Raw genomic sequence first — 16,610 nt, 5'->3', positions numbered from 1 at the left:
AAAAGGAAGTAATAAAACTGCCCACAAGTTGTATATTAATATTGTGTCATGCTTACTGTCACCTTCAGCTGGAGATTAATATGTTTCCATATGTGATTTTACAGTTGCTGTGTAGTTTTCTAGTCCCTTGCAATACAGCTGTTTTAAGGTAAATCCATGACCAGGGAATTCCCAACATACTCAAATAAAATATGCTGCTTATCGATAAGAACAACGGCTGCAATTAACTACTTACAGGGCCACCAGGATTTCCAGGTCTTCCTCTTTCACCAGTCGGACCTCTCGGTCCCTAGAAAACATGAAAAAACTAGTCTACCACATGGCTTCCTGAATACATAGGGTGCACCTTTTATTTGCAAAGCTCAGTATTGGCAATGTGTCTAGTTGGGTAATGAAAAGAAAAATGAGTTTATATATTAAGGAAAAAATACCATTGGCACTTTCATTTGCATGCTGCACGATATAAATACTTACTGGTTGGCCTGGTGATCCGTTTGCTCCAGGTTGACCAGTTTCACCCTGTGGTGTAAAGAAAACACCAAGCAATTACAGAATTAACCGTGGTGAGAACATTGACTGATTTATTGAAGAGGAAAAGACATGGAATCAAGACAACCCAATTCTTTGCCCCTGTTCACACAGTGCTGAGCGTCCACAGTATGAACAGATGTCTGTGAGGGGTGAGATGCCTAAAAAAGTGCCAGAACAAAATATCTGAACAGAAAAAAAATAAAAATTGGGAAAACCTGGTATTTTATTATTACACAATAAAGTCAATATAATGATCAGCAGATAAAGTCAATAAAGGATCTGAGCACATCCTCTCATTTTTTAATCTTGCCTCTTTCACAGTTAGAAAGTCAGGGCATTATACTGTTCAGAAAGTCCAACACTTTTCAGAATGGATCTCATTCTTTTCATGGAGAGATGCAATGAGTTTCAATACTTTCTGTAAGAGCATAACATGCAAAGCATAGCTACATGTAATGGGGAACAGTATTGTACCTATTATAAAGATTATACTCGTTATTTTACCTTTGGACCAGGAGCACCACTTTCACCTCTAGCACCATCTTTTCCATCAAAACCCTGTGGGAAAGGAAAATCAGATCTGTGAATAGTATTTCTCTTGTGGGGTAGAAAATTTGATTCCCTTTGGACAAATACCAAGCTTCAAGTGCATCGTTTCTTAAGATTATTTCAAATCAGAAAAGAATTGAAACCGCTTTTGAAAAATAGGAAGATATTTTACATATTCTTTTAGAACTGCAGTAGCAAATAGTGATTTTTTGTTTATTTATAAAGAAAATGCTACATGGGAAAACTAGATTGACAGAGTATCTCCGTGTGCATGGAATAAATTGAGGGCTCCAGTTAACACTGTTGAGAGTTCGCTCTCAGTCTCATTTCAGCTTGTCTTCCTACCATCACACAGCTCAGATACTGATATTAAAAGAGAGGTTCAAATACATTTTACTGACTGCATATTGTAAAATATATAGAATAAATGCTAAAAGCAAATATTTAGTATTTCATTAGCTTAACAGGTGCAAGCTGAGTTCTTAAAGCAGTCAGAGGAAACAATTCTTTCTAAAATGTGCCGCTTGATTTTTGAAGTATAAAAAGTAGAAGTGATAAAAAGAAGAGCCTGCTTTGCCTTTGGTTAACCTTATGTACATTTACACCATTTTCCTTCATATTTAAAGCTATAACATCATAAAATTGAAGAAGTGTGTTGTGGGTGGAATCAGAAAACAGACAGCTGTTTATATAATAGCTATTAACCTAAATCAAGCTTTCATCTTTATCAGTATAGTTTGTACAGTATAATGTTTAATTATTCTGGCACTACAATTGCTTTTATAACAATTATTTTTAGACTGTATATTGTCTTACACTTTCTACAATTTATAATTAAAAAACAGTTACCACAATAATTTAACTAGTTGGCTGACACATATTGGTTTCTAGCCACTTTCATAGTGTAGCGTATATTGCAACTGTTGGTCAGACACTGTTGTTTTTTGCAAAAGATTTTAATTCTATTTAATCATACTCTTTTTAAGACCTGCACAATCGCTTAGACTTATTATGTCATATACATACATGTATAATACTGAAACACATTCAGGTAGACTTGGATCTTGATCAAAGTGCTGTGCAGATGGAGGAAACAACTTCCACCTGTGGAATCTTATTACTTCACTGGCACTGTTGCATCAGCACAAGATAACAGAAGATTCTTTATAAAGGATTTTTTTTAAAAAAATGAGTGCTATCAGCTACCAGAAAATTTTCTGAAGGAAAGCTTGGATATCTCCACACTTCTATTTGCATTAGGTAAGAGCAGATGTTTTTATGGAATTCAAGTTTTAATCCATTATTTTGTATGGGGTAATAAAATTGACGTAAATTTATACAAACTGTGGTAACTGAGATAAAAATTAATAGTCTGTATTGTGGAAAGTCGGATTACATTATCCAGAAATTAGCATTTAATCCAACCTCTTCAATGGCAGTTGATAACTTAAGGTTATTTTTGTTAATTCTACGATTCTGCAGCTCAGACTGAGCAACAGACTCCATGGCTCATGTAGACCAATAGACTTCATTATATTCAGTACATTCTGTACTTACTCGTGCACCTTTCATTCCAGGCATACCAGGCATTCCAGGGTGTCCCTTGTGACCCTAAACACACAAACACAGAAAGATGAGTAAGCTACATGCTGACTGTACAAAGGGCGGCACAATCCCCTGCTCATTACGTGTCATGCTCATTTTGGTAACATAAACTGGGAAAACAAATCCTGTCATTAGATAACTGCTTGCTGTGGATTTTTTCATACCGGTAATCCAGGGATTCCACGGTCTCCATTCCTTCCTGGTCTTCCTGGTTCTCCCTATAGAAAGAAAGTAAATTTTTTACTTCTTTGCTATTGCTTCGGTTACTGACAAAGAACTGGTCCTGGTAGATCAGACAGAGACAGTAGGGAAAATTACACCACGGTGAATGTCTTTTGAAAAAACATTGGCAGGATTTATTAACTCAATTTTTAAGAAGATATTGATTAACAAGTAATAAATTTAAGTCCATCCCTTAAAAACAAGTGGAATCACCACAGATCAACGTAAGTTTCATGGCAAAACACTTGAACACTAACTACTTGACCGTCCCTCTTTGTGCTATACCTATCCAGGACTCCCAGCTGAGAGTCAAAAGATGGTTTTAAAAACCTTAACTCTCACAGCAAGATTTGCAGGGAGCAGGTAACACCTTTATCATCCTCTCATTTTTTAAGTGCTAATGTAATTATTTTGAACCAGATCAAAAATGCAAATTTCCTGGTTAGAGGGTTTTATGAGTATCAGTTTGTTTTCTCCTCAATCAAATTGCCTGCTAAAACTGAAACTTTTTTTGGAATGAATACCTAAAGTAAGACAAATACGGTTTCTCACAGTCAAGATAACCAACCAAGAAACTGGCAAGTTAAAAATCAGTTAGTTAAAAATTCTTAAATATAGTTCTATCAGTGAGCTCTTCTATTTTTCTATTTAAAGAACTCTTGATTTTCCCATTTTTCAACCTTCAAATATTATAAGTAATAGCAAACTTACATCTTTTCCTGGTGGACCAGCTGGGCCTATCATTCCAGCAGGGCCTGGAGGACCCTGGAGAAAAATAATGAATATTAAATATAAAGTAATATTATAATTTCAAATTAAAAATGCACTAGTTGCCATAAAATGTTTGTACATTTGACACAGGCAATAGTAAACAGATAGGAAGAACTGTCAGATCACAACCCACTTCAGCAATGACAAAGAGATGCATGCTTTAAGATAATGCCTTTGACAAATAACCTGATAAGCAATGTATACATACAGAAGGGCCGGGTTGTCCTGGTTCTCCAGGGGGACCTTGGTATCCATTAGAGCCCTATAACACAGCAAAAAGCAGTTAAGACATGAACAATTCTATGCAGTGTGCTATAGTGCAACTGTATTTCATAATGATCTCATAACCAATCAGACTATGCTTCTATGAAAACAGAATTAAAACTACATCTCTAAAACCTCAACCCCTTTGTGTGTTCACTGAGTGCATACTAGGATTTCCATTTCCATTTATCTCCTATGACATTTCTGTGTGAACAAACATGGAAATTTGCAAAGGCTCATAGCTGTGATATATTTAAGGGCAACATTTAGCCTTAGACGACACCCCACAAAATTGCAGTGAACCCAGGGCACAGATGGACTTCAGCACAGTATGAAGCCTTCAGCTACTGACTCTTCTACTGAGATGGGAGAGCCCCCAAAATAAGAAGTGACATCTATCCATAAAATTCTTCAGCTTAGTATCATGATTTAACAGTCAAAATAGTATCTAGTATTTCTGGCAGAGAAAAGGACAGGCTCAGATAAAAAAAAGTCAGACATTTATGAAAAGATCAATATTACTTACAGGGGGACCTGCGTGACCAGGTGGACCGGGTGGGCCACTGGGGCCAGGGGGTCCCGGAAAGCCACTCTGTATTGCAGATTGAAAAACAGTCATTATATCAGTGTAATATAGATAGAAAGCTAAATTTTTACATACGAATAATTATTAGTACCAAGAAAAATCCACAGTGACATGCACTTGGTGCAGTAAGGGATCTCTGTTTATGACCCCAGGATTTAACGAATTAAGGCCACTTTCTTGCAGCTTGTCAGCAAAGCATGTACTTTTTGCAGTGATCTCTTTCCCGAACATAACAGCGCAAAGCCATAAAGCATACATATTGCCTGTACTAATCAAAGGACTCAGAGGATGAGATTTCTGTATACATAAAGAACAAATCAGTATTTAATGGATAGAAAATAGAGTAAAATGAATAAAAAAGCAAGGAAATTCCAAATTTGGGAAAAATGTTACTTTTTCTACCTTTAGCAATAACAACTGCAGAAGCATTTGATACTGCAAACACTAAACACTGGAAAATTATCACAGCAGTTTACTGCAGCTATTTATGGCTCTTAAAAAAACAACACTTGTGCTAAATTTAATTTCTCATGGATTTGGTACAGCCAAAAAAAAATGAATTACAGGAGTTGCGTGAGACACTGTGCTGCCGTACAGCAATATATGGTACAGCATGTTTTGCAGGAAATTGTTACATTGTGTCAGAAAAGGTCATGTAATACAGATGTTACAGGAAATTTATTTTCATAATACCAGATTAATGGTATAATTCTACTACAGCAGTATATGCAATAGAGTATATTACTATACTGGATATAGATGACAGTGTTCTTTCACTGATTGCATTTTGTCTAAAGATGAAAATCACTGTAATAGCTGCTACTTTCTAAATCCAAAAGTGCACCAAAGTGGCAGAGCAGTTAGTGTAGATTGGATTGCCTTCAATGTAAGAGTACAATGGGCACTCCCTCTCTGTTAACTGTTGCAAAACTTGCAACAGTGGCACAAACTAAGGCTCGATTCAACACAGACTGGAATCATCAACTCAACTGTTGCATTCCATTGGTCAGATATCTGCCTACAAACAAACAGATATTATTCTTTTTCAGGGTGCACACTGGAGAGATAAACTCATCGTTAGGAATAGCATTTGCTCGCTATCAGTGTCTCCAGACTGTGAATAAATGACTGCATTTTAGTTAGGACATGCATACTAAGTAACAGGATCTAAACTGATATGTGGATGTTATACAAACAAGTACAGAGAAATGAATGCATACAATACAACATCAGTCCACATGCAGTAGAGAGACACTGGAAAGACAGGAATGGAGATGTGTGACTGAGGAAAAGCCAGGCACTGTAAGAACCCATTGAAAGAAGTCAATACTACAGCTGATGTTTTTAATTTTATTATTTTAGTTTGGATATTTATTATAAATATCAGGAAGAATCTATGTAACGTTAATGATAGCTGTCACTTAGCTTCAGTGACTTTAGTCACATCTGCCTAGTACTGCTCCGCTACTTAATCTGCAGTCATGTATTGCATGATTGTAAAATTAGAAAACTGTGGGTGTTGAAAGGGACCACTAGGTATCACACAATCCAATCTCTGCTAAAACAGGTTTCCTACAGTAGGTTACACAGGTGAATTTTCATTATCTCCAGAGAAGGAGAATCTATAGCCTCTCTGGGCAGCCTATTCCAGGGTCCTTCACTGTCACCCTCATGTGATGGTGACACATATATATACTGCATGATGCAATATAAAAGGACAGGTGACAGATATGTATATAAACATATACAATTCTGGTTGAAAATATTCTAGTGGGACCAATTAAATCGTTATTTAGTTTCATTTATGACTTTAATTAAATTGACATCGAAGCACAAGCTTCTAGAGGAAAAATGCCTACTTAGAGAGCAGAAACTGTGTTTGTTAACTGAAAGGTAACTGTTATCAGCCTGGTTCAGCACATCCCATATAAAGACCAAAAGTTTAAAGATGTAGATGATATAACTTGTAGGAGAAACTGTAAGGACCTGAAAACAATTAACAAACAAATAAATGCAAAAATGAAAGGCTTAATAAGACCAATGCGTGAACGATCACATTAGCAAATGAATGAGCTAGAATTAAACAGGTGAAATTAAAGACAAGAAAACAATGAACTACTGTTCAGGATAAACAGCTGCCAGAATTAAGCAAAATTTATTTCATGGGATGATCTGACGCAACCCTGAAAAACAACAAGTTTGCTTGAGACTGTCTGGACACAATGCAACATGCGGTACCCAAACATGGCTATGCACCACAAGGTTAGAAATCATGATTACACATAAATGAAGCAGCAGCTCACTTCAAAGAATAGCAGTTCACTACATCTGTCACATAACAGGTTGTCTGAATCAAGAAAGACACTTTCAGATGTCAGTATATCACTGCTGCAAGAACGCTCCAGGTCAGTGGTGGTGAGTATCTAAAAATCCTAGCGCCTAGAAGAAAAGTTGTGAGTTTCAACTAGTACCAACTACTTTATGTTGCAAACAAAGCAATCCAAGCTTTAGCTCACTAAAAAAAAACTTGGAAAGGCTTGGGTCAGGCCTAGCAGGGAGGTACAGTACACAGTCTGAATAGCTGTGGGTAAAAAAAAGTCATAAAATGAAAATGTGAAGAGCTTTGACTTCTGGGATGAAAAGAAGATTATTGCAGAGCTTTATTTAGTCATTATCAGGTGAACGTGAGTTTTGAAAATGTGAGCAAGTATGGAAAGTCTTACTGAATAAAGACAAGACACTGTTGAATTAATAAAGGAAGATTTGGCACAGAAGAAAAGGTAAGCGGAGGTGGAAGAAAGCTATTAGGAGAAGAATACCAAGAAGAAAAACGATGATGAGGATATGCAAAGGAAAAAGAGATAAATGCTTGGCTAGCATAAGAAGATGAATCACAGAGAGGTTAGAAAGCATAAGGTGAGACAAGGAAAAAAGGGAGAAAAAAGGCAAAGAAAAACCACAATAGATAATCTATAGCTAGTTTCTAAAATGATAATGCCAAGTCAACTGCACACATTGCGCTTGCAAGCAACAATTAAAACTCAATTTGTTAAATTATATTCAGGATACACAGACATCCAAGGCATAATCTACAAGCAAAAGTTTTTTTTTTTAAATTTAATTTTTTTTTTTTTTTAATTAAAGGACAGAGAAAAGGTTTCATCATCTTACAATGGGCTGGGGAGGATAACCCATGCCAACTGATCCAGCCTTCACATCATAGGAGTCATACTGTGGAGAGAAACTCTGCAAAAGAAATAAAGAAAAACAGAAAAGAAAAAAAAAAAAAAAAGAGAAAGATGTTTGCTACAAATCAAGCATTTTCATACATTTGTATGGCAAATGAATAGAATTAACTTATTTATATATATCATTTAGTATCATTCATAAGACTAGCCCAGCTAGTACCTTTTTTGGTCATGGAAACATCATCCCGCTGTGCTGTGAGTATCCACTGCTTGTCCTGACAGCTGGGCATCATCTGAACCCCAAAACGGTTATTGTTCTCCTCTTTACATTCTTTATTATCTCTCTTCCAACTCCCCTCACCATCACTTTTTTTTAAAGAAAAGCCTAGGTAAGCCTTTTATTTGACACTGACTTTGTTATTCATATGTTGGGGAACTTAGTTGAATAATATGGCATTACTGCAGGTAAGTGGTTGAGCAGAAAAGAGTGAATATAAGCAATGTTCTGTTCATTAATCCAAACTACCCTGGACTGAGCATTTCCACTGGCCAGGTGTAAGAAGGATGTCACTGTACTTGGTTTCAAGTCACTGTACTTGGTTTCAACACCACTGGAATGGGAAACCAGCTCAGTCTTTCTTGCATCTGCCAGGCCCAAAGTGCTAGCTGTCTGGTTGAATTATTGTGATGTCCACTAAGGGTGGTTAGCTAACCTTCTATGAAAAAAAACCAAAACCAAAAACACCCCTCATCTTTCTTTAGATTCTGGCTCACCTCTGAATGGGAAGAACATGTGGAAGCTAAGAACCATGGCCTATACTCAAAAGGAACAACTTTTTTAAGTTAAGATAAAACAACTGTTTTATCATTAATTTGTAACAGTTTTGCACTTTGCTTCTTGTAAAGCTGGCCTTGTTCTATTGCTTGGGAGACAATGAGACCTCTTCACTAAGTGCTAACTGTGAATAAACAACAAATCCAGCTGCAAAGGATCTGAAGGTTGAAATGTCCATGATGCAGCACAAACCACTTAAGAGTACAACAAAGAACACTGCCACATGCTGAAAAAAACTAAGTTGAAGAAAATGTATAATTCAATTAAAATACATTGCTGAGCATAGCTCACAAGGCTACTTGTGCCTAACAATAATGGCTAATTCCCAAGAAGATGGATTTTTAGATATCTAAAGCTGAATCAACAATACTAAAATGCCTTCTTTATTCAGCTAACACTGCTATATTGGGGTCATAGGCTTGGGGCCATTACTCCACTAAGATCTGAGGAGCTCTTTAGCTGCGTCTGCTGTTGAAAAGAGAATTTGGGATTTGGTCGGCTGGAAATAAAGAGGAAAAACAACAAATAGCAACCAAAATGGCACTTGTCTGCAAACAGAGGGCCTGAGTTTTGGTCTAGTTGCCTGGGGATATTTTCTTTTTAAATATGCACTGAGAAAAATGAAAGTGAGAGATGCCTCTTATTTAAACATGAGGGAACATACTTTCTCCACCACACTGATCAGATTATTTCTTAGTCATTTAAGAGCATCATCAGATACGGCACCAGAAGTTTCATAAAATACGATAAAACTGAAATTTAACTGCACTTGAGTCAAATCTCACAGGAAAAAAATAAACAAAAAACCCAAACCCTGACTGTTATTCAACTGAGTTTTTCAAAGGCACAAATTGCAATCAGATGCCTCTGAAAGCATCATATGTGTGAAGGTACAATGAATAGGTTCTTCACTGTTTTGAAAATCCCCCTGATATGTGTTTTTTAAAACAAAAACAATGGGACAATACTGTGATTCACATGTTACAGGATGTCTCCAATTGCCAGTTCACCACAAGCCTTCCGGGTGTAATGAAGCATCCAATGAAATGTTGCTATTAATCATATTGTGTATGAAGTTTCTCCAGGACAAGGCTGTATTTCCATAGGGGACTCCTTGTAACACCGTTCTGATTTACCTGCCTGATGGTTTGCTGATGACTGTAAAAGGCTGAAAGACACCCAAGATTTACTGCTACCCCACTCACTCTTTATTCACCTCTGGAAATCAGCGTAGCTTTGGCAAAGGTTAGGTAATACTTATGAGCAACCAAGTAGAAGCTGATTACAGTAATTACTTACACCTCCACTGATGCTGGGACATGACTGGCAGATACCAGGGGGACCAGGAGCTCCGGGGCTCCCTGGTTGTCCTGGAGGCCCAGGGGCACCAGTTCTGCCCGGAGAACCAGGAGAGCCCTGCCAAGACACAAACGTAGCAGATATGGACATCCAGGCTTCCCTCCATGTGCAAGGGTATTGTGTGACGAACATTTCAATTCAAAGCAAAGTATATGCAACTGGGGGGGAAGCTTCCTCTGTGAAACATAACTACTTGCACACCTAATCATTCAAGAAAGAGGCAGACAGAAGGCAAAATTCACATGATGAAAAAGCTACTAGCAGGTAGAGCCTTACTGCAACCTAAATTTATTAAGCACATCAGGAATATTACACTAGTCAATTCGTGAATGTGAAATTAGCACTGCAAGTGGAATCCAGATCTTTTTTTTACTAGGAAGAAATAACACCATAGCAAGTAATACAGTTCTATCTTTCTTTTCCTCCAATCTGAATTACTGTTACTGAAGCTAAAGAGTTTATTTCAATGTACCTTTAAGGCAGATTTAAAGACAATGCAGACATCATGTAAAGCTGGCTATCTCAGCAGTCAGAATGGGTTATACAGCATTGTAAGAAGTGGCTTTTAGTTTTGTTAGTTTTCTTGAGGAAAATTATTAAAAAAAAAAAAAAGCCCTTTACTTACTGGGTCTCCCTTGGGACCTTGTGCATACGAAGGCTAGAAAAAAAATTTAAAAAAAAGGAAATTAAGTAAATTAAGAAAGCAAACCAAAATCAAAGTGAAAAATTAATATATAAATATGAAACAAGATGAAAATACGTTTAAATGTTGGAATACAGATTCATCAAACACATTTCATTTACTGTTGTTCAGCATATATAGAAGCTGAGGTTTTTGGGTGGTTGATTTTTTTGTCAGCCTATCATCTACATTTTTATGGTGCATTCATAAAATGTGCGCATCTGCTCTAGGTAAAAACCTGGCACTAATGAAGTCAGCAGAATTTTGCCACTGAACGCGCTAAGTCTATAAGGGACAGTTTTTCTATATTCTTCTCAGTCCACTAAAAAAGCATGTTAACGAATGCAATGATGTAGTTAATTTTAACTTTCTCTCAGACCTAATTTCCAAGATTATGTATTTTTTCAATTATTAATTTATAGATTAATATCTGGATACTTAATTTATATTTCAGAACAGTGTGGGGTTTTTTTGTTTTTTTTTTTTAATGAGTTCAGCTGATAAAGATAGCAGAGGATATTCAGCTGGAACTGCCTTGGATTTGCAAGGTGGAGTTATCCATTACCCAAGGTCAGCAGGACAGTTTCCTGTTTGGTCCTGGCTGACCAAACTGTTGTACATTGAAAACTGAAGAAGGTAGCCCACATGTTCCACATGCTGACCAGAAAGCAGCTCCTAGACTCAAGGGAGAGAAAGCTGTGTTCAAATGCCCATCACAGTTGTATGGACCACTCCTTTGCACCACTGCAACCTGCTCGGTGAAGCAGCTCTGGGAATTCTGGAAGATGTAACAAGGCACTACCATAATGCAGGCAGCACTAGGTGACAGGTGTGTATGTGGCATCTAATGTTAAAAAGATACACTATTTTTAGCACTGCAGTAGTGCATCTTCTGCCTCCCTCTTCTGCCTACACAACTCTTTCAGCCTCTTTTTATCTTACAAGCACATATATCTCTCCTCTTCCATGCACAGACACAGATAATCCCTGTATAATGACCTGTATTTCCTATTCATGCTCAAAGTTGCAATACTGACAGACCATCCAGCCAAAACTTGGAAGCAGTGAAAATCTCAGAAGTCTGTCCCAATTAAATACTCGTGTAAGAATCTTTATGAATCTGTAGAAATAGACATGCTTCAACTTTTTTTTTTTTTTTTTTTTTTTTTTTAAATCTCATAGATCATAAACAAGCATGAAAAGTTCAGACAAGCTCTGAGTATTTCTACATGGCAGACCTCCATACAGCTAGCTTAAGCTAACAATTCAGGTGGGAGATTTGGCATGCTGTAATTACAATGCACTTAGTCAAGTAATAATTGTGTAAATTTACTATATGATGATACAGAATTGAGATGATAAGAAAGTAAGAAAGGAAGACTTGTATCATGTGAAAAGTGTGTTGGCATTAATTTCATAGTTATACCTAGAGCACGATGTCAACAAGCCATGACCTTTATTCTTATGCTTTGCCATAAAAGGAAACATTTAATAGTTGACCATCGTCCTCTGTCCTATTCTTTTTATCTCTGCCTATTGGTGATGTAAAACTGGGCTTAAGTACTTCATGCTTTTAGCTGTATGGTCCAAGGGACTAATGAGTGTTTTATTATCTGATACTAATCCTCTTTTGGAACATAAATGCAGTGAAGTATTCTCGAATTTGCCAAAACAGGGAGAAAACAGTGTAAGTTCAGGCTGCTTTTTATATGTTTTGGTAAAATGTGTCCACTCTAAGTATTTTCTAAGGGCCAGGAAGCGATACCCTTTTTATTTAAATAAATCAGAGTTGGCAATACCAAAGTAACCATATTGAGAACTTACTTTTGTAGGCTGTGGTGTTGTCTGTGGGCAAACTGGACAGCATTCTCCAAAGGGGATCTCTGGGTTGGGACAGTCTAACTCCTGGTCATCACAGATGATGTCATCACAGAGAACAGATCCAGAGTCGCACACACAGATTTGGCATGGCTCTGGTTTCCAGACATCCCTGTCAGCATATTCCTGCCCAAGATGGGTACATCCTCCTAAAGCTATTGGAAATAAAGACAAAGTCATGTTCAGTATTATTTCAGGCATGTTTTCTAAATCAAAGAGGCATAAAATGTAAGCTTTTAGATAGCCTCTTTTGCTTTCTGCAGCAATGTAGTTTATCTGTGCATGGTAAAAGGCTAAAAGCTTCTCTAAATGCACTGTGAGGATCTGTTACATTAATGGTAGAGTCTTTTCTAAATCTATGAATAGACATCAACAGAAACCTCCTGGAGCTGAGCCAAAGCCTAATTAACTCTGTAATAATCTTTTAAGTAATTTCTGTGTCAGATTGGATTCTAGTATAATTAGCAACTGAATTGTCTGATGCAGATAAAAAGAAAATGTGCCAAATCTCTCAGATGAGTGTATCAGTGTGACATGGTGTAGGGAGCCTGCTTTGGCAGGGGGGTTGGACTCGATGATCTCTAGAGGTCCCTTCCAACCCCTACAATTCTGTGATTCTGTGTGATTCTGTGATCAGTGGCATCACTCTGCCAACATGAGCACTTACACGGGGATGCAGAATAAGCGGTCTGTCTAGCATAAGCTTTCACTGCTAGCATCTTGCATCAATAGAGAGCATCAAGCCTTTTCAAAATGGCTGTTGAAAGCTGACATATGCAATAGACCTATAAGAATACCCACATTAATTAATCGTCCAAATGGTTTGCCATATACTTGTCATCTGGATTGTTCAAATGCCACAAGTCTTTGCGTTTCTGGGAAACTGTTCATCTGTAATATTCACGTCACTGGGAATTCCTTCCAAAAGCTATTCTACTAATCAAATGTGTTGCAATGAATTTGAAGAGACTGTTGAAAAGCAGCTTTAAACATTAAATTTTGGGTTTGTATGTTCTTAAAGAAACCAGATCCAGGAAGGCTCGTCATTTAATAATGCAATATAAAAACAACATCACACAGTTATCTAAGTTCCCTATAAGCTCTGTAGAAATATTAGAAGTCTCAGGTTGAAAACACAAGTATCAGTGAATGCTTTCAGAAATGGAAATTCTTCCCACGAATGATTCAAAATAACTTTGGAAACAGAAAATGATGGAGCAATAGCTATTTGTGTACGTACACAATCCATAAAGCTGTGGTATTATAAAAACTTGTCTTACTACATATAATTCCCCCCCCAAAAAATAAAATAAAATAAAAAAAAAAACCAACCCCAAAAAAACCACAGAAAGATGCCAGAATACATAATTCAGAACTCTGACATTAAAATTGCCTCTGGCTCCACATGAAAAATTCTGAATGCCATGACGCTGTTGTAATGGAATGAGACTGAATCCAAAACTATACTGCAGCCCACCAGATTTAGTTATGCAGCTCCGTTTTCTTTTCTCACATACAGCACCTTTCATTTTTCCACTACCGCTTTAGCACATTCATCCAATTTTCTCTTCTGTTTTTCTTTTTGCCTTTCTTGGACTCTGTTTCAATACCCAAACCCATGCTCTGTGGCAGGTTCCCACTTCTATGTGCTTCCTCTTTTCTCATGCTTTTTTAACTTCCCTTTTTTTCCCCAATTTATTTACTCGGTTCCATAATACATAACCTCCCTTCTGATCAGCCCTTCATCCTCCTGTCACTACCCTGAACAGTTTGCTTACTTTTCTGCCCTGTATTGAACTGAGATTACTTTCTGAGTCAGATCACATATATGACTCAGCTCTTTTTCTTGTCCCTGTTGAACTGACTTTCCCCCTTATGTCTCCCGTGCAGTTCTCCTCCTCCTCTTCCTCTGCTGAGCTTGCAGAGGAAGGCAATGGAGAAAACTACCATGACCTCTTGGCTGGCAGAGAGGCGCACATCTGAATTCCAGCACACAGGGTCACAGCATCAGAAGACACTACCTAGCAGACACTACACCTGATAAATACAGCAATTATGCCACATTCCTGACATCTTTAGTCTTTCAGGCTAGATTTAGTTAAAAAAAATTTGCCTGGTTTCCCAGCAGCCACCCTACAGAATCACGTCAGCGGGTCTCATGAAAATACACCAATTATCTCCTTGATCAGTCACTCACTGTCTGTCTAATAAACATTTTCCTCTGCTATAAAACCACCAATTACCTCTGGATGTTTAGTAAAAAATCAACTTGACAATATGAAGGAGAAATGCCTTCTGATAAACAGGAAAGCTAAAAAGTACTTTACAAATGAAAAGAGTAGCATTATGAATGAAGTCTTCTCTATGGCCTAACAACCCCTGAAAAAAATGATTTATAATGAACCAGAAGCAGAGTAAGTCAGTGTATGAGCGAGAGGCTCCTGAACTCAAGAAGACACAGAAGGCATTATATTTCATGAGACAGGATACATTCAAAGCTACTGGGGACCCTAGAGCTTGCTGACCCTGTGGAAGGAGGGAACTGCAGGCATATGGATCCACCCAGCAGACACCACTTAGCTCTACAGGTTAAAAAGTCCTTCTCATTTACAAACACCACAAGAAAGGGAAGAGATCTCTTTTGTTTAGTTTAGGGTAAAATAAAGTTTTGGACAGCACTGTTAAATAAAAATGCCATTAGATAGACCTAAAAACAAAGTCATTATAGCATGTACATTTAACACTCAAATTAAATCACTAACCTAACTGTACAGGAGAATGGAAATAAAGCAAATTTTACCATTGTCGCGAGGCTGCCATTCAATTATTTTGCAGTAGGCGGCATCATTCAACAGGACAGAGGAAAAAAGTTAAAATCTGGATATAATGACATTCACATTTGCCTCTAACTTTCTGGACGTTGTTAAATGAATTAAGAAATAAGCTAGAAAAGTTGCAATGAGAATCTTTGTGGCCTTTGGCACAATGAAAGTATTAAATAGGTTTCCAAAGGAAACTTACATCTGGGAAGACTTAGTCTGTTCAAGACACCCCCTCTGAGCTCGGATGTAGATCTGTGTGTCAGCATATTATGACATAATGCATTTTGCATCGCTCATAAAGATTAAACATTAGTTCCAAAATGCTTTGGAAAGCTGATTTGTGCTAAAGCACTGGCAAGCAATATATAGGAAATAAGGCTGTAAAAAAAGCTGACTTTCCTGCTTCTGGATTTGTGGTGAAACACCCGTGTATTTGCCTTAACCAGATTTTCTGATGGATTCCTAAACATATACACTAGCCTCAGGTTTCAGAAAAATGTTAGAACTGATCAGCATTGTCTTAAGGCAGCACAGAATCTTATTCTGCCCCTCAAAACCTGAATATAGTGGCCAAGGAGAATTTTGTTTCTTTGGCAGTTATTGCACTGGCCTGCTGGTAGTCGTGCCAATCTCCGAATTGTTTTACTAAACATTAACTCTGAATAACTTGGCTTTTATGCCTTTTGCTAAGTATTCACATTTTAAAGTATTTCTGTGTTTTGCTGTAACATTTCTCTGGGTCAAACTAAAAAAAAAAAAAAAAAAAAGCAACGCAATATATATTTGACATTCACTGGTTTTCCTATTTTCTAACCAACCAGACTAGCAGCCATGCACAAGCAGATGAATCATGCAGAGCTAAAAGGAAAATCACCATCCAGTCTTGAAGGACCTATAAGAGCGGAAAATAAAGGAGCTCAGCTAGGTACGTGATGAAATAAATATGGTAATTTAAGCCTGGAAATTGATGACATAATTCCAATACCATCAAGGTGAATGAGAATATGTTAGTAAGTACCATGACCTGAGAAGCTGGCCTTCTTTATAGTCTGGCTTTGTAGCTTTTGGCTTTGTACCTGTGCAAGCACTGTGATCACAATTTAACCACATTCATGTGGCACAAGGAAAAAATATTCTAATAGCATCCTCAAAAACCACAGGATTTTCCCACTTCAGACAAAGCAAACTTCCAGCTATTACATTAGATGCAAACTCACACATCCCAGCGGTCAACAGAACTGAGGAGGTTTAATCTGCCAGATTCTGGTCACCACCACCAGCCAATCAAGAGTTTTGCAATTATTTAATGTCAAGTCTC

At 37.3% G+C, this 16,610-nt stretch overlaps 1 protein-coding gene across 1 annotated transcript in view; it reads right to left on the bottom strand.

Moving 5' to 3' along the window:
• COL3A1 (collagen type III alpha 1 chain) overlaps positions 1-16,610 on the bottom strand; it is a 50,196-nt gene that overhangs the window by 22,077 nt on the left and 11,509 nt on the right. Inside the window, exons 2-13 of the mRNA XM_015867839.1 lie at positions 12,417-12,625; positions 10,536-10,568; positions 9,851-9,967; positions 7,700-7,774; positions 4,469-4,534; positions 3,887-3,940; positions 3,619-3,672; positions 2,850-2,903; positions 2,638-2,691; positions 1,036-1,089; positions 475-519; positions 236-289 (exon numbers count right to left, since the gene is read on the bottom strand). Of these exons, the coding sequence (XP_015723325.1) occupies positions 236-289; positions 475-519; positions 1,036-1,089; positions 2,638-2,691; positions 2,850-2,903; positions 3,619-3,672; positions 3,887-3,940; positions 4,469-4,534; positions 7,700-7,774; positions 9,851-9,967; positions 10,536-10,568; positions 12,417-12,625 (869 nt within the window). The remainder of the gene's footprint in view (positions 1-235; positions 290-474; positions 520-1,035; positions 1,090-2,637; positions 2,692-2,849; positions 2,904-3,618; positions 3,673-3,886; positions 3,941-4,468; positions 4,535-7,699; positions 7,775-9,850; positions 9,968-10,535; positions 10,569-12,416; positions 12,626-16,610) is intronic.

This window comes from Coturnix japonica, chromosome 7 (assembly GCF_001577835.2).
Source record: "Coturnix japonica isolate 7356 chromosome 7, Coturnix japonica 2.1, whole genome shotgun sequence".
NCBI classification, from domain to species: Eukaryota; Metazoa; Chordata; class Aves; order Galliformes; family Phasianidae; genus Coturnix; species Coturnix japonica.
This window is presented reverse-complemented; position numbering and strand designations above follow the sequence as displayed.